Genomic DNA, 20,796 nt, shown 5'->3' on the forward strand with positions numbered 1-20,796 from the left:
CGCCATCTATTTATTCCTCTATTGACAATTTGGTGTCTTCAATAGAAATGTTTTTAATTATAATCTAGAAGATTGAAACTTATTTGAACCATTTTTTAAAATTTTATCTAAATCACTGGAAGCAATACATTTTTAGAGAATTGTTTAAATTTAATACTTAATGATGGAGTAATTTTAACAATGAAATTGTAACTGAGTGTAGCGGTACTAAAATCTTTAGGAATTTCTAGATAAAAATAAGAGTGTTATCAATAGCACATATTCAGATATCGCTGAGATTAATTATTTGATAGTAAGATGATAACATCCTATAAGTAGTAAAAATCCTCCAATCATTAGTATTCCCACTATTTTTCTTCATTAAACTATTCAGCACTGTCTTCCCGATTTCGCACTGAATTCAGTTTTCCAGATGAGTGTTACCGCACGGAGTGAAATAATTTCCTGAATTAGAGAAAAATGGAATTTATCATCAATCGCACGATCACCTATATACAATCGAAGAAGAGAACTTGAAAGTTCATTAGAATCGGAATTAGAAATCTGTTCTTCAATAAATCATCACTGAAGAACAAATAAATTCTAAAAAATAAGTAATTGTCAGTAACCTCTCCCTGCGTGGATACAATAAAGACTGATGATTACAAGTTCAGGCAATAAAGACTGATGATTACAAGTTCAGGCAAGAATGAATGATCTAGTAAAATAACCTTATGAAAAAATTTGTTTGTCGGCTTCAATTGATAATCATGCAGATATTTAATTTTCAATTGCAGAATATTTCAGTGGATTATATGAAACATGAATGAGTCGTTTTAAAATCGATTCTTTCCTATTCTCCAAAAATAAATAAATAAATAAAAATCTAATCCCATTCTTTGCAATTATCTTCATATTTGCTAAAATGCGAAAAATATATTTAACATACATATATAATATACAATTTTCAATGACTTAGAAAAATTATAAGAATTGATAAAAAAAAACTATCTGTTACCTTATATTATATATTTTTTTATCGGCGAGGATTACGAAATTTCAATATTCGCTTCCGAGGAATTCATAATAATTACACCCTAATTGGAAAATTGAAAATGTTGAAATATCTAAGGACACTTATTCTCTGTTAAAAAATTACTGAACGACATGTACTGAAGGGGAAAAACTATTCATGACCTGTTGGCGTCCGAAGTCAAGAACGATTTAATCCCCAACAAATGTAGAAATCTGAAGAGAGGTCGGGCCCTTTAGAGTCGTAAACTTCTTGAATGGTTTGTTTTTCCCTAGGGTTTTCTGATTTGGTTGTCCTTTATTCCCTGTACAACGGCTTTTCGGAGCATAGATATAGATAAAATATATTAGAATTAGGCGAAATATTCCAGTGCTTTGCTACCTCCAGAGAAACAATCACCTTTGTCATGTAAATTTCCTATTTACACAAAAATCCGAATATTTCAAATGCAAATATTTATATACATTACTTATGCCAAGTAAACTAGTTTAGCCGAAGTCTTTTCTAGACATACATTTACTTATTCATTTGTATCCATGTTGCAGTAGAAAAAAAAACGAATTGCATCCAAAATAGAGATTTTAGAGATACTGCGATCACATAAGCGCTGACCTATTTGATCCATTTATTAATGCATAGGCACAATAAAATTGGTGAGTGTAGAATATTAAATTAATCAAAGAGAAAGTTGAGGAGAATTGAATGGCAATTGAATTAATGATGACAATCATCATCACTGACGAAAAATAAAAAAGAATCATTGTCGGACACTTTGTATGGTAATTTGACAGGACGAGAGCAAGAATATCTGTACATATTCTGTACATATTCTGTACATATTCTGTATATGTACAGTACATATTCTTGAGAAGTTAATGTAGTGGCGGCCAGACCTGGCCGTTGAATATCTTTGGTGAGAGTGTAGCGAGGACCAAATAAATCACTTGTTTTGTATTCTTATTCGTTTCTCTCCTCCCTTATATAGTCGCTCTTCCAAATATTGGCATGGAATGTCATTATCAACATTTCCGACTTTCATTTTTCATTTTGATCCAACGCATTCCGAAAAACAACGGAATGGAACCGATTCGAACTGTAGTTTATGCATATAATTTAAAATCTCAATTTCAAGGCGCTGGCGATAACCTGTACATATTTTATAGTGGACTCTCTCTATTAAGCCACTCACCAACGAATCGGGTTGGGTCTCCAGCGATAAGCAAATTTCCCCACTTGGTCGATGAATTGGTTTTTGTTTGTAATGGGTTCGGACACTCTCATATAGGCCAGCAAAAACGCCAGGAGAAAAGGCCTTGGGAAACATCAACATGGGAAAATTTTCAACATACGTGAAATACTTTTTTTCTAGCCTAGGGAGATAAAATAATGGATCCTTAGTCACGTGCAGAACCGCAAGTCGCGCCGAAGGCGAGATTGGTGAGCACGTGGATATGGCTTCTTATTTCACCTTCCGCAGTTAAAACAACATTGTCCGTTTTGCCATCGGAGAAAAGTCAGATTTCCTTACCGGACGGCTAGATAATTGTTAATAATTTAATAATAAAAATTTGTCGGGTGTTTACTAAAAGTTATCTAGCCGTTTGAAGAAAATTACCTAATAGTTGGGTACTTTTTCTCGAATAACTGCATAATAGTTACTAAGCAGTTGACAAATTTTGGTAAGTGGCATGGTAATTTTCTGCAAACAGCTAAAACACAACACGATTGCCAAACGGTTAGGTAATTTTTACTGAATTTTTTTCGCCGTGTAGAGTAAAAGGGACAGAATTGGTTCCAGTCTTTTATGATTAGATGCGTACGTATGTAATGTCTATGCAATAGATGAATTCATTATTTCGCAATAAGCCGATTGATAAAATGTCAAGTGAGATTTTGCGAAAATAAACAAAACGTAAGTTACGTAAACAAAATCGCTAATAATAATGTACATCATCGAATAGGTTTAAAGTTCTAATTGGCTGTCCTTCAGCGATGTTTTTTTATACGAATTATATTACGCTGTTGAACAAAATAAATCATTACACTTGTCTTGGAACCATCAAATTAACAGTGAATCGGACAATTATGAAATAATTTTCTACAAGATGAGAGATTCTGATAGCCGTTCTATGATTCGAGAAAGAAATTCGACAGTGTTAACTACTACCTCACAAATTCAAATAACAACAGGCCCACATTCCCCTCTATTACGATGCAAGTGAAAAAAGTAATTGTTTACAAGTGTAAGGATTACAGGTCGCGCCGTCGGGCTGGGGGAGGGCTAATTACACTCCTCAAGAAGTCCTTTTCGACATGTATTGCATAAAATATATTATACTGTTGAAATATTTTTTTCACTTATACGAAATTAGCGTTCGGCCAACCGTTATTTTGGTGTTTTAATTTGACAAATAATTGTTTAACATAACGTAAGGTAAAGGTGGGGGGTACTGATCGGGGGATATTTTTTGATCAATTTGCACTATTTTTCATTGATAGAAATAAAGGCATTGCACATATAGGCTAATAATGCCCACCAACTTGAAGAGTGATATTTTTTTTTAATCGGTATTTAAATTCGATTTTTGGTAGCACTGAAAATATTTTTAATTTAACGTTTCATCCAGGCGGAAACATACTGTGGCCATTTTGGAAATGTTACAGCCTGTGATAAACAATAGGGGGTGTTAATAATTTTTATATCACGCAATGTGAGTACATAATGATTATAAAAATCATATTATTATGACGAGAAATTATTAGTGCATTAAAAATAAAACACAGGGAGCACAATGCATTAAAAATAAAAAATAAATGCAACTTGCAAAAAGGCGGATATTAAATGAATGTGCTGATTAATAACTACAACTCGAAAAACTAACCCATTGGCAATTGTTATTTCAATTATTTCTAGTCTGTATTGAATAATAAAAAAAAAAACAAAAAATACGTGTATTCTTTTTATCTGCAATATCGTTATCACGTAAACTGAAATTTTTTAAAGCGTAAAATGTTTTGTTTTTTTTTTTAGTTTACCGTGGCCCAAGGTGAAAAAAAATTGTTTTCCAGTTTGTTTTTTTTCAAATAAAGTTGAAAATATATAAATAATGAATCGTTGACTAAAGTAAAAAAAACCTCTTAGTTTCACTACTTAATCCCTTCGTTCCGGTAGTGATCAGAACTACCCCTCACCATGATTAACAACTGCTGCCACTATCTGGGTTTCTGATCGCTACTATAGTGATCCGAAAACCAGCGAAATGGAAATAATTGAATATTAATTTTCTATCGATTTATTAGTTTTCAGTGTTTGAAAGATCGTTTTTATCAATAAAAACCCATTTATGTTTGAAAATGAAATACTCCAGACTCGAATTAATGATCTTTTAGGCTTTTTATTAGCCTTACAAGAGGCAATTGAGCTTAACTGATCAGAAATTAAACTTAATATATTAATAATAAATTATAATTTACAGTTGAACGATTTTTTATTATTATATTTTTTATTGTATTATTTTTTATCTTTAGTTGTTGTTTATTTTCAAGTCGATACATGTGTATTTCATGGGGGTTCTAGAGTTTAGTTTAGAACTTAGAAATTTATGTTTAGAATCTAAATATATTAACATAAATTTCGAAATTATTACCGGTAAATATTTTTTTTCACTGCTAAATATTGACTCATCAGTCCATTTTACCCCACCCTCTCCTATAATGTGTGCACGCAAAACAAATAAAAAAACATACTAGGTTCAAGTATATGTTTTCACTTGTTCAGCTGTCAAAGTTAACTTCATTTTCAATAAAAAATTGAATAGAAATATTATAATTTACAGTTGAAACTTTTCTCTTGAGTGCTAGTGATTTCTAATACTAAAATTCTCAGTAGTTTTCATTTTGTTGCAATCACTCACTGATAGTATATTGCCTTGTTGACTTACTTTCTATTGCTTTTGAGCATCTCGAAATAAAAGCAAATGCTGTTGAAAGTTCAGGCAATTAACATTTTTTTCAAATCACCGATACAGCCTTTTTGCATTCATTTGCATTCAGAAAACCAGAAGTCGGTCAAGTTGTTTATAGATTATTCCTTATTCAGGGTAAGAATCGGTACGGAGTACTTTTTCAGGTTAGTGGAAGGAGATAAAATATTCACTACTGGCCAACCCAAACGTGCGTCACGCACCTTTTTCCTCCCATTGTTGTGGAACTTATGGTGAGGGGATCATTTTTTCTGGGAATTTTCCGCCCCTGTTATTTATGACCGGGTCATTGCAGAGAGAACTATATCTTCCAGCATTATAAATATGTTTTGACCTTCAGTACGACCTTGAAATTCCAATGCAATATATTTTTCTGGAATGAAAAAGTAGTTCTCCAATTTTCTACTAAAACCTCATGTAAATGATAAAAAGAAAAACATATTCTCCATCCTGGGGGTTGAATTTTCCTCTCCAAAAATAATATAGTCAATTATATTCAAAAGTAAAGATGACTGAACAAATAAATGCAGGGAAGCATGAATTATACGAACGGGGCTGGTGGCACGCGTTTTCTTGGTCACATATTTTTCAAACACACTCTTGTCTGTCTTGATGAATATATTGAAGCCTGGTGCCACTGGCTCATCTGCACTATGACTAACTGGGACAGGCGGTGAACCACCAATTTGGAGATCTTAGATAATTCCAACATCAACAACTAACATTCCCTTCTTTCACCTCAACTGAAAAAAATCACCGAAGGATTCACGAATTGAATGTGTTGGATTATTTTTTCCGTTCGAATTTCAGTCAATGGAATGATTTCATTTGATTTACATGAATTCCCATGTAATTATGTGACGCCATTAGAAATGAATGAATTAAAAATTCATTGGATTTAATGATTTTAATGATAAACATTCGATAATACTCATCTATTCCATTCACATTATTTCAATCAAAGAGTTGTTGCTGATATCTTCTCATTTTTCATATTTTTTTGATGAATTTCTGGGGCATCGTCGATCAGATTGTCGTGAAAAAATATATGTTCAATACTCACAATCTCTGCTTGTCTTTTCTGCTGATCATTTCCTGATTCTGAGAACTGAATGATAAAGGAAGTTTAAGCATCCACACAATAAAAATATTATTGTCAGACTGTGAGGTCGGACTTTATATTGTTTGCTCCTATAAATAATCTCGAATTTGTCCGAACCGAACAGTACATTATTATCGGCCATTTTTTTGCATTGGTAATTTCGAATGGAAGCATTGTAATCGCTTGATTTTAAGCATGCAATTTCTCATGCTTAGATGACTAACTTCGAGTGTGACAGTCTTCATATAGCTTTTTCATTAAAGCATCCCAATCTTTGCGAAATTTTCGTTTCTTTGGGTAATGAAGTTTTTCGAAAAATATCCGTGCGTATGCATATATGTGACCAAAAAGTTTTTTGACAATTATTCAAAAGATAATTTGTCACTTTCATTGAACCCAAACTTAATTGATTTGGTGCAGTATCCTTGGTGGAGTTCGAAGAGAAGACGATTAAGTTATTTAGATGTTTTGAGGTGAAAGTTCCAAGAACTCCTTTGCGACAATATGCTCATTTGTGTCAATTTATTCATCGTCACATTCAGAATTACCCGATCTCCGGTAATCTTTATGATTTTTCGGAAATCGTGAGAACACGTATAGTAGTAAAAAATAATTAAGTAAAATATTCTTTACAACCATTTCCGTATTGCTGTGGACTTTTCGTATAAAGAGCTTCAGCTTTCGTACATTGCATTGTACAACGAGAATGTTAAACCGTAAAGCATGGATACACCCAAGTGGTTTGCATCTGTTTCTCTTCTCAACTACATCTTGAGTTTCGCAATGAAGACCAATTCATTGTGTTTCATGATATTGCTGCTTCTCCGTATTTCTCACCGTAAGTGTAAACGTAATTGTATAATTATTAATAGTAAAGAATCAGATTATTGTCTAATTAATTAGTTACTTTTAAGATGCTAGAAGTGAGCGGATAGACACTTCTAACCTTCCATTCCTTGTATCCATATGGTTGAACAATAAGCTCCACTGCGGTGGCATTATCTACGATTCAAATCATGTTATCACAACTGCTACCTGTGTGCAGAGAATTCCAGCTGATCGGCTAATTGTACTTGCCAAAGACATGAGGTTTCCATATTTTTATAAACCGCAATACTCTGTTGAATCATATGTGACTCATCCATCATACAGCCAAATCGGAAGGCAGGATCAAAATGGTTCATACACCAGGGATGATATTGCTGTCATAACGGTATTCAATTTATCATTTAATCGAAATAATTTTCAGTTCTTTGGCATAATCTCGATATTGTGAGACAGCTTGCGTAAATTATAAATCCTGGAATTATTCACCATTACTAATAATGATTTCCTTTCTCATTCGTCGAACAAATAGCTGGTCAAGCCTTCCCTTTTGAGTCATCGTCTTCACCCAGCTTCGTTCAAGGAAAGTCAAGAAGGGCTCAACTGTCTATTTAATGGTCATCGTTCTTATAAATATGTCGGATGGATTCGACCTCCTTACTTTACCCCGCAACCACTCGTTTTACATGGGTCAAATGTCACCCTTCATCGGCATGGTAAAAAGACGGATGCCCACTACACAGCAGTTTTGCCAGATATTTATTCATGTGGGCGGTGGAGATTGACGCCATGCCTGGTGAGAACAATTGGCTCTATCGAATAATCTTTGTTTTGAGCATTATAATTATTATTTGATTTATTAGGAAAATAGAGGTACGCCGATTCTTGCCCAGACAGATTCATCAGATTCAGAAGTCAGCGCTATTCTAACAGATTTAAATTTTATACCGAATGATGAGATATTGGGGACATTTCTTGAAGTGGGGAAGTACATGACTTGGATTCAGGAGACCATCCAAATAAATCTTTTTCAATCCAGTCTTATTCATTGATCATTTCAGTGAAGTGAGTTAACAGTTTTAATGTCACGTTATGTTTTGCTAATGAGTTATCTTCCTCATTTCAGGAAAAATAAATAAAAATTGTCTTTCGCACGAGCTGTTGTGAAAATTATTCTGTTCTCTCCCTTTCTCTTTCGAATGCAATTCGACCGATTTTTTGATTCTCTAATTTCAATAGCAAGTTGTATAGAATGTTATGAAAGCACAGGAAGCACTCAATGGATTGCCATTTGTTTTTTTTCGAAATATTCCTCTTAATGGGGTTATTCGTCATATCGTCTTATTCATCATATCGAGCATTAAAAATGCTTAAACTTCATTTATCATCCAGTTCTCAGAATCAGGAAATGATCAGCAGAAAAGACAAGCAGAGATTGTGAGTATAGAACATATATTTTTTCACGACAATCTGATCGACGATGCCCCAGAAATTCATCAAAAAAATATGAAAAATGAGAAGATATCAGCAACAACTCTTTAATTGAAATAATGTGAATGGAATAGATGAGTATTATCGGATGTTTATCATTAAAATCATTGAATCCAATGAATTTTTAATTCATTCATTTCTAATGACGTCACATAATTACATGGGAATTCATGTAAATCAAATGAAATCATTCCATTGACTCAAATTCGAATGGAAAAAATCATCCAACACATTCAATTCGTGAATCCTTCGGTGATTATTTTCAGTTGAGGTGAAAGAAGGGAATGTTAGTTGGACAGTGTCTAGAGACACGGTATATGGCAATTGCCACACGCCCAAGGTAACGTTTACCATATGTTTAAGCCCTTGCCATACACACATGGAAAAAGCCATACACGCATTGCAAAAGCCATGTGCGTATGGCTTTTGCCATTCGTGTACGGCTTTTTTCATGCGTGTATGGCTTCTGCCATGCGTGTATGGCTTTTGCCATTCGTGTACGGCTTTTGCCATGCGTGTACGGCTTTGGCCATGCGTGTATGGTTGTTGCCATACGTATATGGCTGCTGCCATGCGTGTATGACTGTTGCCATGCGCGTTGGAATTGCATGAGTTTTTTCTTTCCCAATTGGTTTAACCCCTAACTAATTTAAGGAGTTCTCGAAAAATTCGAAGAATTTTTAGAAGTATTGGAGCAATTCAGAGAATTTCTGCGCAAAAGCTATACACGTATGGAAAAGACCATACACGCGCGGCCAAAGCCGTGCGCACATAATCAACAAGCCATACACGCATGGAAAAAGCCATACACGAATGGCAAAAGCCATACACGAATGGCAAAAGCCATACGCACATGGCTTTTGCCATGCGTGTATGGCAAGAAAGGGCTTAAACATATGGTAAACGTTACCTTGGGCGTGTGGCACACGAAGAGAAATATTTAGTAAAAATTACGGAACTTTCAGTTCACTTACCGATTACGGAGTTGATTCGAAAAATTTAAGTGACGGTATTGTTATTTTTCACCGATAATTCTAATAAAAATTACGGAACACCGCGAAAAAGTTCCGTGACTTTAAATGAAAATTACGTGACAGTTCCGTAAAATTTCCGACAACCACGTTTCGCTCCAGAATTACGGAAAAAACACGTAGTTTTTATTGAATATTTCTCTCAGGGTAATTGCCATATACCGTGTCTCTAGACACTGCCAAGATATTTTATCAAATTCTGTTTGTTTGCACGAAGAAGGCAGAAATTTTTTGGGAGACCATCGTCCAAAGATAAAACTACATCCAAATAAGAAAACCCTTATTGGAGAAAAATGAGTCATTCACGGAAAACATTGTCAGGACAGCTTTCCTTCAAATTTAACACTTCGTTGGGATTAAACCGTTCGAGTTGGGAGCACAACAGATCGTAAATTTTCCTTAGTAGTGTCATCAAGAGATCTTTCTACAAAGCGCAAAAGAGCTGTCTTCAAATATTCGAACAGACTGTTGATTTGTTTATCCAAATATTCGAACAGACTGTTGATTTGTTTATAGAAATATTCGAACAGACCGTTGATTTGTTTATACAAATATTCCAACAGAGTATTGTCGTCCTGAGAACCTTAACTCCAAAATTCTTACATTCGGAGGAGAACCCTGTGAGATTTTTATCGCTTTTCACAATACCTCTGCAGATTTCTTAAAATTCCGTGATTAAATTTGTAGGTGACATTGTAAAAAAAAGAACATGGAAGTTACACGTGGTATGGGACATGGGGAGGAAAAAAATGTAAAAACCAAGAGGGACTTGGTAGACATACCAATAACATAAAATAACAGAGTACACGGAATACCACTCGAGTCTCAAAATAGTTATTTCCATCAAACTTTCCTCTGCACAACACCTCAAGTTTTGCATTACATAGTTCTGAAGGATTGGTTACAATGAAATAATGGAGAAACATCCAATCACTGTGAAACCTTCGTTATATTATAGATAAGTATAATACCGGAATTGTTCATCTACTCTGAGTGTAATTTGTTCAATAATTGACACTTCAATTGTCTTTAAACTGGAAATTTTTCCGGATTTGAAATGAAGATGAAATGCAAATTAAAAAAACACCAATTTTAGCATTCTTTCTCTAAATTCCAGCGACTGCAATTGATAAATTGCATTTGTATTTGCATTTAAAAAATTCAGCTGAAAAGTTGACTTCAAATGATTTTTTAATTGAAAAAAAAATTGGAGAATATCACAAACAGAAAAAAACAATTTTTGTAACTCAAAATAATAGAAATAAAAATAAATTGGCCTTTTGAAATTTTCTATGATTAAAAAAATTGTCAATGAAAGTGTGGGAATTTCTGATTCGAAATGATTTTTCCTCAAATGTATCTATGAATAAATTCACCAATTTGGGAGGAATACTCCAATTAGTGAGTGAATGTTTTGCCTTTTTTAATTATTAATAGAAAGAACCGGAAGAAGGGGAAATCTATGATTATTAGACGCCAGATTTTCACAGTGTCTCCTGCAAGATTGCCCATGCATATTACCTATGTAGATTTTCCATTGTTCATTGTTAAAAAGTTTCCCCATTGCATATTGCGAAATTTTCAATGATTTTTACATGGTAAAGCGATACGTATAAAGTACATAATGATTTTCCAAATTAAACCGACCTGATTCTGAGACATTGTTCCACGAATTATCATATTGATTTTAAGACTTTTTTTAAGATTATTTAAACAACAGTGATTTACCATCAATTTATCCGCACAACAGCATATATTCCCTGCAAGCTCCACAATTATCAAAGATCGAGTAAGAAATGCTAATCACAATTACCGCCTGTTCACAGTTAACAGTTTCAAAAAGATAAATCAGATGAATTAGATACGCTCAACGCATCATCAAAATATCTACTAGTTTTCCTAGAAAATCGAGGTAAATAAAGAATATCTAACGGTCATACGAAATAATTGGAGAGATCAACGACTCCGTTATAAGATAAAGATATGGGTAATTTAACCCTCTGACCAGAATGAATTTCATAAAATTATAAGTCATTTACCAAATTGAGCTTTTCCATTTTCTCCAGTATGGTATCCATGTTTGAAATTTCTCCAGAACTCTAATGTCTTTTAATTATATTCTGCCACTTAATATGCAAGTGCTCGGAGTGGACAATTGTAAAAATGTTGTGACACCTTTGAAGAGCTCGGTGTCAAATAGTATGAGACAACTTGTGCCTGTCGTTTTGTCCGAAATCTTTCACTACCGCCTGACCCTCAAACTTTTCTTCTTATTATAATAAAAACTCACAAACATCATTTCACTGTTGTGTACAGTTTACTAAATCACAATGAGAGATAATTCCCACGTGGCTTATTCATGTGAAAATAACATCAATAACAACTAGAACGTCTATTTAAATATGATGTTTTATGGAGAATGAAAGAGTAAATATTCCCACGTGGACGGGTAATGGGACTGAGTCTCTTGTGATTGAAGGTGTTTGTTGCTCGCGATTCGGAGACCAACTGCCAGGTGAAAATACAACACGTTCGTTGAAAGACTGAGGTGCGCACAGGTGCAACGTCTACCTTCTCTCATACAACTTCCAGAAGAAGGGGGACCTACTTGCCAATCCATAATATCATAGTACACACAACTGTACAATCATTTTTAGCAACACCCTAAAAAAGCATTACTTCCGTGAACTATTGGCGACAACTTTTGTCCAGTTGGCTTATGAAAAATCAGGAAAATACTGCAGGCTTTCTGCGTACTTGAAATTTTGAAGAATTACATATTTAATTACACTTTAAACCATCACGGAGTGCCAGGGAATTTTTGTAGAATTATTCACTGACAAATTTTTTAATTTTTTGAATATTCTGGTAATTTTTTATTTTCAGGACGATATTACACTGAGAAACCCTAAAAATGTTGAAGACTAAAGCTAAAGATTAATTCCCTGAATTTTCAATCTATTGAAAATACAGTTGTATTTGGCTATTTGTTTTTCGCATCGATTTTAGATTTTAGTAACAGAGTGCCCCATTTTTTAAGTAATTGAGGGTACTACCTAAGATCTCCAAAAATGAAATGATTAGTTCCTGAGAATTTTGAGCATAAACAAGGGAAGGGAAGTTGTTATTGAGATATTGAAAAAATAAGATGTATCCAATTGAGCCTCGATTCAATAGCAGCCGGTGTCATTAGAACAGACAATTTTGAGTGGAATTTCTAATTAATATATCAATTTTGAAGACTGCTATGCCATGAATAACTCTTTTCTATAAAAAGTAAAATAACGCAATATTTTCAAAACTGTCGACCCATGGTTATACAATATATAATTTGATTGCTCGAGATAGTGGGCGTCAAGAGGAAGATTTTGAAAAGAAAAACAAGTCAAACGATTGAGTATTTGTCGAGATATTCCCGAAAATACGTAATGGTTTTTTCTCAGAAACTACTGGATCGATCCGGGTGACCCGACAGCGACCTAGACTCAAGTGATGCCAATCAACTGGCGAAATTTCCGATTTTTTGCGACGAATTTTTCCCTTTCTTTATTAATTTTAAGAAACGAGATAAGACAGATAAGACACGCATTCTGAAAATTTTTTCCATTTACTGATGACAAGCTTTTATAAATCCTTATATATCAAAAGAAAAATCTGTATTTGCCACAAGTGGTGATAAAAATTTGACTAGAACACCTAGTCCCAATAGTTTTCTAACGCAAGACAAGCTCTAACTAATTCTAACTCGACCTCTAAGTAAGAAATCTGATGAGAACCAAATGTTTGATTGATACGTTTCCAAAGTAATTTCTTGAATGATCAGAGATAATCACTCTTCAGACTGTAACAAAAAATAAAAATTCCTTAAACAAAAATCAGTTTTATCCTCAGATGAAAGATTTTCACATGGCACTATCAATGTCACAAAAATAGGAAAAGTAATATCACAACATTTCTTCCTTCATTCCCAGTGATCTTCACACAAGGATGCATTCTACACATCACATCTCAATTTCCAGACTTATCATAATAGAATCATAAACAATAAGCGCCGTACACACAATTACTCAATATCGACTGGTTTATGATAGAAGGCATTCACTCTTTACATCTTCCGCTCCCTAAAAATAAAAATGAAGAAAAAAGTAAAAATAACCAGTTCTTGATGTTTGTAATTCCTTTCTGTGCGGAATGTTGCGCCAGTATGAAACTTAGTGTGTACCCGGTTAACTTTCTTCCTCCAAAGGTGCTGTTCACTGGCCTCGTGTTGTACATTGGGCCTTCAAGTTGATCTCATGTACTTACTTGAGAGGACCATTAAATCTCACCGTTGTCGGTTTTCAAGCACCTCGTAAAACATCTCGGAAGATATGCGAAAACGAAACGAACCCGCCTGGTGACAGAGAAAACGTGCATATGAGTGTTCGGCGGCTTGTTACATTGATAGTAACTGGTTGTGTTGGCAACCTCAATTTCCAGTCGCTAGCCTTTTACAGCAGGGTTGATTCTATATCTTCATCAGAACTCATCATTTTTCTCTGATCATCCGAAACTACAGCACCATTCGTCACTTCCTTCTCATTCACACGGAAAAATATACTTTAATCAAATATATTTTATCCTTAATCCAAGTATATAAGCTATATACTTAACTCATTGCGATGACACGGGGTTCCGTGAACCCCAAATTTCAAAGTTCAAAATTGAAAAAAAAAAGTTTTTTCAAAGTTTATTATAATAAGTTTATTATCTATGGTATTCTTTAAAATATATTGTTTCGGGAATGTTAAATATTTTGAATTGAATTTTTGTATTGAACGGGGTTTGTTCAGCCCTCTTATTCGGTGAAGATGTCTACTTATGCTCCGCGGCCTCCTGACCCGAGCTCAACGGCATCTCTAGTCCAGTATATCGGTGATACTTATACTGGAATATAATATACATCTAACTGAGGTGCTTTTCCATCCAAAGAATGCGTGTATTAGTGATAACTTGCTAGGCGGTCACGATAGACACGAGGAAGCGCTGTAAGAGGATTTCTAATGTTTTGTAATCATCTAACGGCTCCTGCTCGATAGCAATACACACCCACATGGAAACTACCTCCAATTTTCGTTTTGAGAAATGAGAAACACCGTAAATTGAAGACGCTCCTATGAAGGCTAAAGAGTTTTTGTTTCACCAGGAAAAAGGCGCATGTAACACAAGGCTCTCAATACATATCAAATTCTCATCATTTCATTTTTTTTAATATAAAGTTTTTTTCAAACCATTTTAGATAGATTAATTCAAATAAATAATCAAAAGTTTAACCGGATTTCAAATGTTATATAATATGGTTTTTAAAATGAATTTTTGAGGATTGTATCTTGAATTGATTTAACGTTAATTTCATTTGAATTGATAAGATCTCAAAATTTGGAGTGGATATAAAGTGGAGAACCTGACAAAGTCTTTATTTCAATGTTTCATTTCTTAATTATAAATTACAGCCACACCCATAAGCTTCAGGGACTACAAACGGATCAAATTCTTTCCCAAAAGTTAGAGACCATTTCTAGTTGGGCGCCAATTATTTCGTAATTTTGAAAACTGTCAATATAAACACCCACTCTGAATTTCGTCAATTTAATTATTTATTTACTTACGCGCCAGATATTCCCGCAATAAATAGAATACATGTCGTATAATTATTCGCATGTATAGTTTTTCCATGAGGGTAATCGAATTAATTAATTAATTAAGAAATTCAGCAATAGATATACAAAATAGAAAATTTATATGTATTCTAATGTCATTATAGATGTGAAATAAATATCGTATTTATTTTGCATGCAAATAATTACTTTCAGAAAATATTATAACATTTTTCTATTGAGGACGAATTATTCCCACTAATTCATGAGAGGAAAGTCACTCGAAAAGATGTATATTTTGCAACATATATCAGAATATAAGGAATTTATCCACATTATATACTTAAAAAATATATTTTTCAATGTGGGAAGGTGCTTATCCATAATGCTGTGATCTCATTCCATTTGTATCAATCACCAATGGAACCTGAGTCGATTAATTCGAACCACATTCAATTATGCTAAGAAGAAAGTTGGATAACAATCTTCAGACCACGTACGATTATTGGTTCCGTAACTTTGATTCCAATATGATAATCATCTTGGGGACGCGGCCCCAATATCAAGGTTATCAAATGTTGCTCTAGTACCACCACGCCTAGAAAATAATTTTTTATAATTTAGCGATATTTTTCAATGCCACATATGGAAATATTTGGTATCAGCATCCACTACATGAAAAAAAAAATGAATTGTCTCTCTATCTTGAGGAGTTATTGCCGGTATCTTCTCCTTTTGACTTAAAATTGACGTGAAAAAATATAACATTTAAAATTTTTATTATTATTCAATGTCGTAGAAGAATTCCCGCCGTTCTCAGTAATTTTTTTTTAATTCATGAAAATTTAGGGAAACAAACGTTCAACTATGAAAATTTGAGTCATTGAATAATGATAAGACCTATAAATGCCGGATTTTTTCACGTCGATCTGATCCAAGGTTTCCCAGAAATTTCCCAGAAAGGCAATGATAAATGAGAAGATATCAGCAATAACTCCTTTCGTTATTACCGATTACGTGAAATAATTCCACAGCGGACCACCCAAAATCCATGAATATGCATTGGAAAGGGAAGAAAGGATAGATATAAAAATGATGGATAAAACCGAAAAAAAAAGCCTGAAAGTATGTTTTCCTCGATGTTCTAATCGGTGTCAACTGCTGCACGTATCGACCTACTCCGAGTAAAAGATCCGTTATACCGTATATCCCCACTTGGGGATTCAATTCTATCATTGAGAATGTACTCGAGGATTTGTAGACAGCACTATTAACCACGAGAGATTATGATTATAGTGAAATACATCTCACTTGGGCATCTAGAAGTGCGTAAGCTCATTCATGAATCACGCACGTTGAGAAGATTTAATTTCTATACCGGCATTATCTGATCATAAGTAGATCTATCATGACCTTTCAACAGTGTAGTCTTACCTTTAAGACAGTGGGTTATCGCAGATTCATCTTCAACTCTTCAAAATCAGATTCTAATCAAAATCGTGGAAATCATCTAGTGGTTTGGATCATCATGACACACTGACCTCGCGCTTTATTTCTCTCTTTTTTTTTGCTCTTCATATTTTATTTGAGTATTAGAAGAGAATTTCAAGTAGATTACCACTGGGTCTTTCAGTCACACGCGAATAAAATATTCAGTTACAATGATTCCCGTTCAACATTACATTTGTTCTTCTGGGCACGTACAAGTGGTACTTATCATAAGTGTCTTTCGACCATGTCCTCTCTCAAATTGTTATGCATAACGAGTGAAGCTCTTGTTAGGTTAGACCAAAAAAGAGCTTCTTTGCTCTGTCAGATACCCCATCACCCCAAATCCAAATATTAAACACACATGTATTCGTAGTTCACTGAGAATTAGCAAAAGCGTTACATTCTGTACACGTGTTCTCACCAGGAATCGATAAAAGAGTCTTATCACGTATTTGTCTTGAACGATATTTAAAGTGGGAATAAGGTGGTGATCCACATCCTGACAGGATCTGAATCATAATCATAGATCACTTTAGTGTCTTCTTTAAGCAGTACAAAAAGACGATTGATATGTACCGACACTAATTGTTCTTTTCAAATAATACATCTTCCCAAAATCAATCTTATACAATGATTACGGAGAAACCTGAAAACTCTCAACTCACCGTGACTCCGTAGAATCAAATATTGGATTCTTCCATTTGCAGTTCATGAAATGAAGAGGCTAATAAAGAAGCAACAATTTTTTAAACCCAACACAGACTAATCCAGCAAGTCGACACTTGGTTGTTTCACTTTTCTAGTCACACACACAAGTCTTGAAAGTATTCACATGCGTATCAATTCGTCTCTCATCTACATTTCCTCAACACAGTAAATCCACTACTGATTGTAAAAACCATTACGATATTAGATATTAGATAATCCACTCCGTAACATTCCAGATCACTTAGACATACCTTAAGCGTACATCAGGAAATCAGCAAATGACTTTTGCTTGAAACCACAGAACCGGAAATGCGATGATGCTATGATTGCAAAAGATTATTTCCCTTTCCCTATTCGGATAAATGTCAGTCGGTTGGTAAATAACCGTGGAAATGATTTGGAAGCTCATGAAACGTCAAATTCAATTAAACTTTCACAACACTGTCACCATCGATGGTCGCAATTTAATTGTTTTTTTTTTCTTTGTTTTGAATCCAGTCACCTGGAAACAAAGAGTGCGAATTAGGTGCAGTAGTTATTAGTGTGTTCTAGCACACGTAGGAACTAAACTCGCAAAACGACTGGATCGATTGGAGGCACCCCAGCGTCATGGCATGGCCTCTGTTCTCCTTCAGAGCTACTCGAAACTACTCCAAGGGTAGTTTCTGACGCGACACCCCATGGGGTACTCAGCCCCCCGTACTGTGGACCAAACATCTGTCCGAACCCCCTCCACTCTCACTGGGTTTATCCAACTCCATACAATATACTAGCACGAGCCACGTTTGACAACCACAGTTTTTCTAAATACATTCTTCAAAGATCCTCTAAATTTTAGTCACTAAGTCATAAAAATTTACCGTGTTACCAATTACCGTGGAGGGGTGGGTTTTAAGATAGGGATGAATTAATGGACAGTTAAACTGTTACGTTAATAACTTTTTTTTACTAAATCTTTTTAGTAAAAAGCCACCCATAAAACTGATTATTTATTCTGAAATCTTGAATGTGATATAGGTAAATGTAATATTGTTGACTTTTCAATAAATTAACAATTCAGGGAAAGAATTGCTCGCATTTCTCAGCATTTTCACGGTTTCTCCGCCCAATATTGATTTGACAATTGAGAGTTATCAGAATATTCGAGGAGTAACTGAATCGTCAATGAAAAATTCTACAAAAATTTCATGTCATTTTGTCGTGGTTAACAATTTCAAATTTAAAGTGTCATTTTCCAATAGCGTGATTTTAAAATGAAGGGTTATTGCTGAAGAACTGCAAAATGGCCGAGACAAATAGAAGAAATTAAAATATTTTTTGTTATGGATAGCTTGGGGATTTGATTCTACAGCGGTTCGTCGTGAATGGTTTTACACGGGACTTTCGGTTTTCATATCCATTTGAAAAGCGTCATTTCATTCATTGTCATTCTAATTCTTGATGTCTATCATTCATACTTTTATTGCAATCAAAAGACACGCTGCATCTGGAGAACTTTGATTTTTCAATGCACGATGACAGTTCATTATTAATAAAAGTAACAACGCTATTAAAATATCATATAATTATTTTATATGATAATATCATGTAATAATTAGTGTTTTAGTAATCAGATGTATCTTGTAGTATTGATATCTTTAAAAATTATATTGAAGGAGTAGATTTTTTCTTGAAACATCCATTTTTCAGTGAGTTGCGCACTAATGTCATTGGAACAGAAGTTGAAGAACGAAAAGACTAATTTTAATACTTTATTAAACAACGGCATAGTCAATTTTTAGTTCAACATTTGTTGAAATAATGTTTTGATAACGGATACTAATTTTTCGGATTATCGTGTTGTGCACTGAGAGAAAAATTCTCAAAACATTACGTTAGAGCTCCATGATTCTGAGCTGGAATGTCGTTACAAAAATATTGATGAAACATTTTCGGAAAAAAATCCCTCGTAATTCGTCCCAGACCCAACGGTAATGTTGGAACCCAATCGATGAATTCTTGAACTATTTCAATAACTGTTAGTATTTTTCTCTTCAAGCAGGTAGGGTTTGAAACATTGCAGCGAAAAACAGAAATCAATGGACGGAACGAATTATTCGGTGAATTTCATTGTTAGAGAGAAGAATTCAATATAAGAGAAACCGGGAAAAAACGAAAGACGGAGGCAAGATGAAATTTCGTGAAAAATGCATCGCTGACATGATTTGCTAATTTTTTTTCCTTTATTTTACTTCGAAAGTAACATATTGAGATTATTTTAAACCATATTATTTCTCACTTTCAAAGAATTTTCTCCTTAGATTGTCCTTTATTCAGTGAGTACTAATGGTTGCCAATCTTTCGATATTGATGACAATCAATTCATGGATTTTTCACACGAAAGAAGTCGCGCGATTTAGTAATGAATGACTTATTAATGGATTATAAAAAAGTTCATTGGACCAGTGAGTGGAAGAATCATCTAATTTTGCTCCGATCGCCCCTATCATTTCCGATTTTCCGTGAACCAAATTCGCAAATTATATTACAGTTTTGTATTTGCAGGTGGAATGAATTATTCAAAAAAAAAAATTTCTTTTTTTCACCCAATTCGCCCATCAAGAATTCTCTTTTTTATCGACGTTAGATACTTTAGTAAAAAAATGATAGACTGCAAAGTTTGATGGCATGTACACGGAGAGAAAAATACATCATTATTTCGTGAGTCCATTCAAAAATTAGTGTGCTATTCACCAACCCATCGGACCAAACCGTGGTCAACAAAAAATTCGAATGGGGCGCCCCAATTTTTAAGGTAGTCTCAGGAAAAGTAGCGTAAGTTCTTCAAAAATTAGGGTGCCACAGCCGAATTTTTCGGGTGGGTCATTCGAATTTTTTGTTGACCACGGTTTGGTCCCATGGGTTGGTGAATAGCACACTCATTTGTGGTAGAATTTTTTCTCAGGGTAAAAAGTATCATTAGAGATTATAGGAGAGATCAGCAGCGCTTATGGCAAATGTTAAACAGCGCATTTCGTAGCGGCAGCTACGGAAGTAAATCAGAGGCGGTACCGGTGAATAAGGTAGGGCACGAGGCCCAGAGTGTCGATAACGACGTAGGAGAGGTAGAGACAGAGTGGAGGGAATCGAGGAGATTGGAGAAATTACATCTTCCATCCGAATTATCCCGAGAATTTTCACTATAGAAAATATCCATCTTTAGGTATTGAAGAAAAATCGTTTTTCATCTCTGAATAAATTCAACATTGGTTGGTTGGTTGACTGGTTGGTTGGTTGAACTGGTTGGTTGGTTGGTTGAACTGGTTGGTTGGTTGGTTGGTTGAACTGATTGGTTGGTGGAACTGGTTGGTTGGTTGAACTGGTTGGTTGGTTGACTGATTGGTTGGTTGAACTGGTTGGTTGGTTGGTTGGTTGGTTGGTTGGTTGGTTGGTTGGTTGGTTGGTTGAACTGATTGGTTGGTTGAACTGGTTGGTTGGTTGACTGTTTGGTTGGTTGGTTGGTTGGTTGAACTGGTTG

General features: G+C 34.4%; 2 protein-coding genes across 4 annotated transcripts in view; one reads left to right on the forward strand and one right to left on the reverse strand.

The window, feature by feature from the left end:
- Positions 1–20,796, reverse strand: part of DAAM (disheveled-associated activator of morphogenesis-like protein) — a 54,476-nt gene that overhangs the window by 20,956 nt on the left and 12,724 nt on the right. Inside the window, exon 1 of one of the 3 annotated variants that reach the window (XM_011310860.1) lies at positions 17,237–17,254. The exons of 1 other annotated variant lie outside the window; for it this stretch is intronic. Coding sequence is in view for 1 of the 2 variants with exons in the window: in XM_011310856.1 (XP_011309158.1) it covers positions 11,484–11,522 (39 nt within the window). In the remaining variant the exon portion in view is untranslated. Of the gene's footprint in view, positions 1–11,483; positions 11,936–17,236; positions 17,255–20,796 lie in introns of those variants that run through there. One more of the 3 variants, XM_011310856.1, reaches the window with a different exon arrangement.
- Positions 6,763–7,988, forward strand: LOC105270133 (uncharacterized). Its single transcript, XM_011310855.1, has 4 exons — positions 6,763–6,935; positions 7,012–7,310; positions 7,455–7,718; positions 7,786–7,988. The coding sequence occupies exons 1-4, from the start codon at positions 6,821–6,823 to the stop codon at positions 7,972–7,974; spliced, it is 867 nt and encodes a 288-aa protein (XP_011309157.1). The 5' UTR covers positions 6,763–6,820; the 3' UTR covers positions 7,975–7,988.

The sequence above is a fragment of the Fopius arisanus genome, unplaced genomic scaffold (assembly GCF_000806365.1).
Source record: "Fopius arisanus strain USDA-PBARC FA_bdor unplaced genomic scaffold, ASM80636v1 scaffold00079, whole genome shotgun sequence".
Lineage (NCBI taxonomy): Eukaryota > Metazoa > Arthropoda > Insecta > Hymenoptera > Braconidae > Fopius > Fopius arisanus.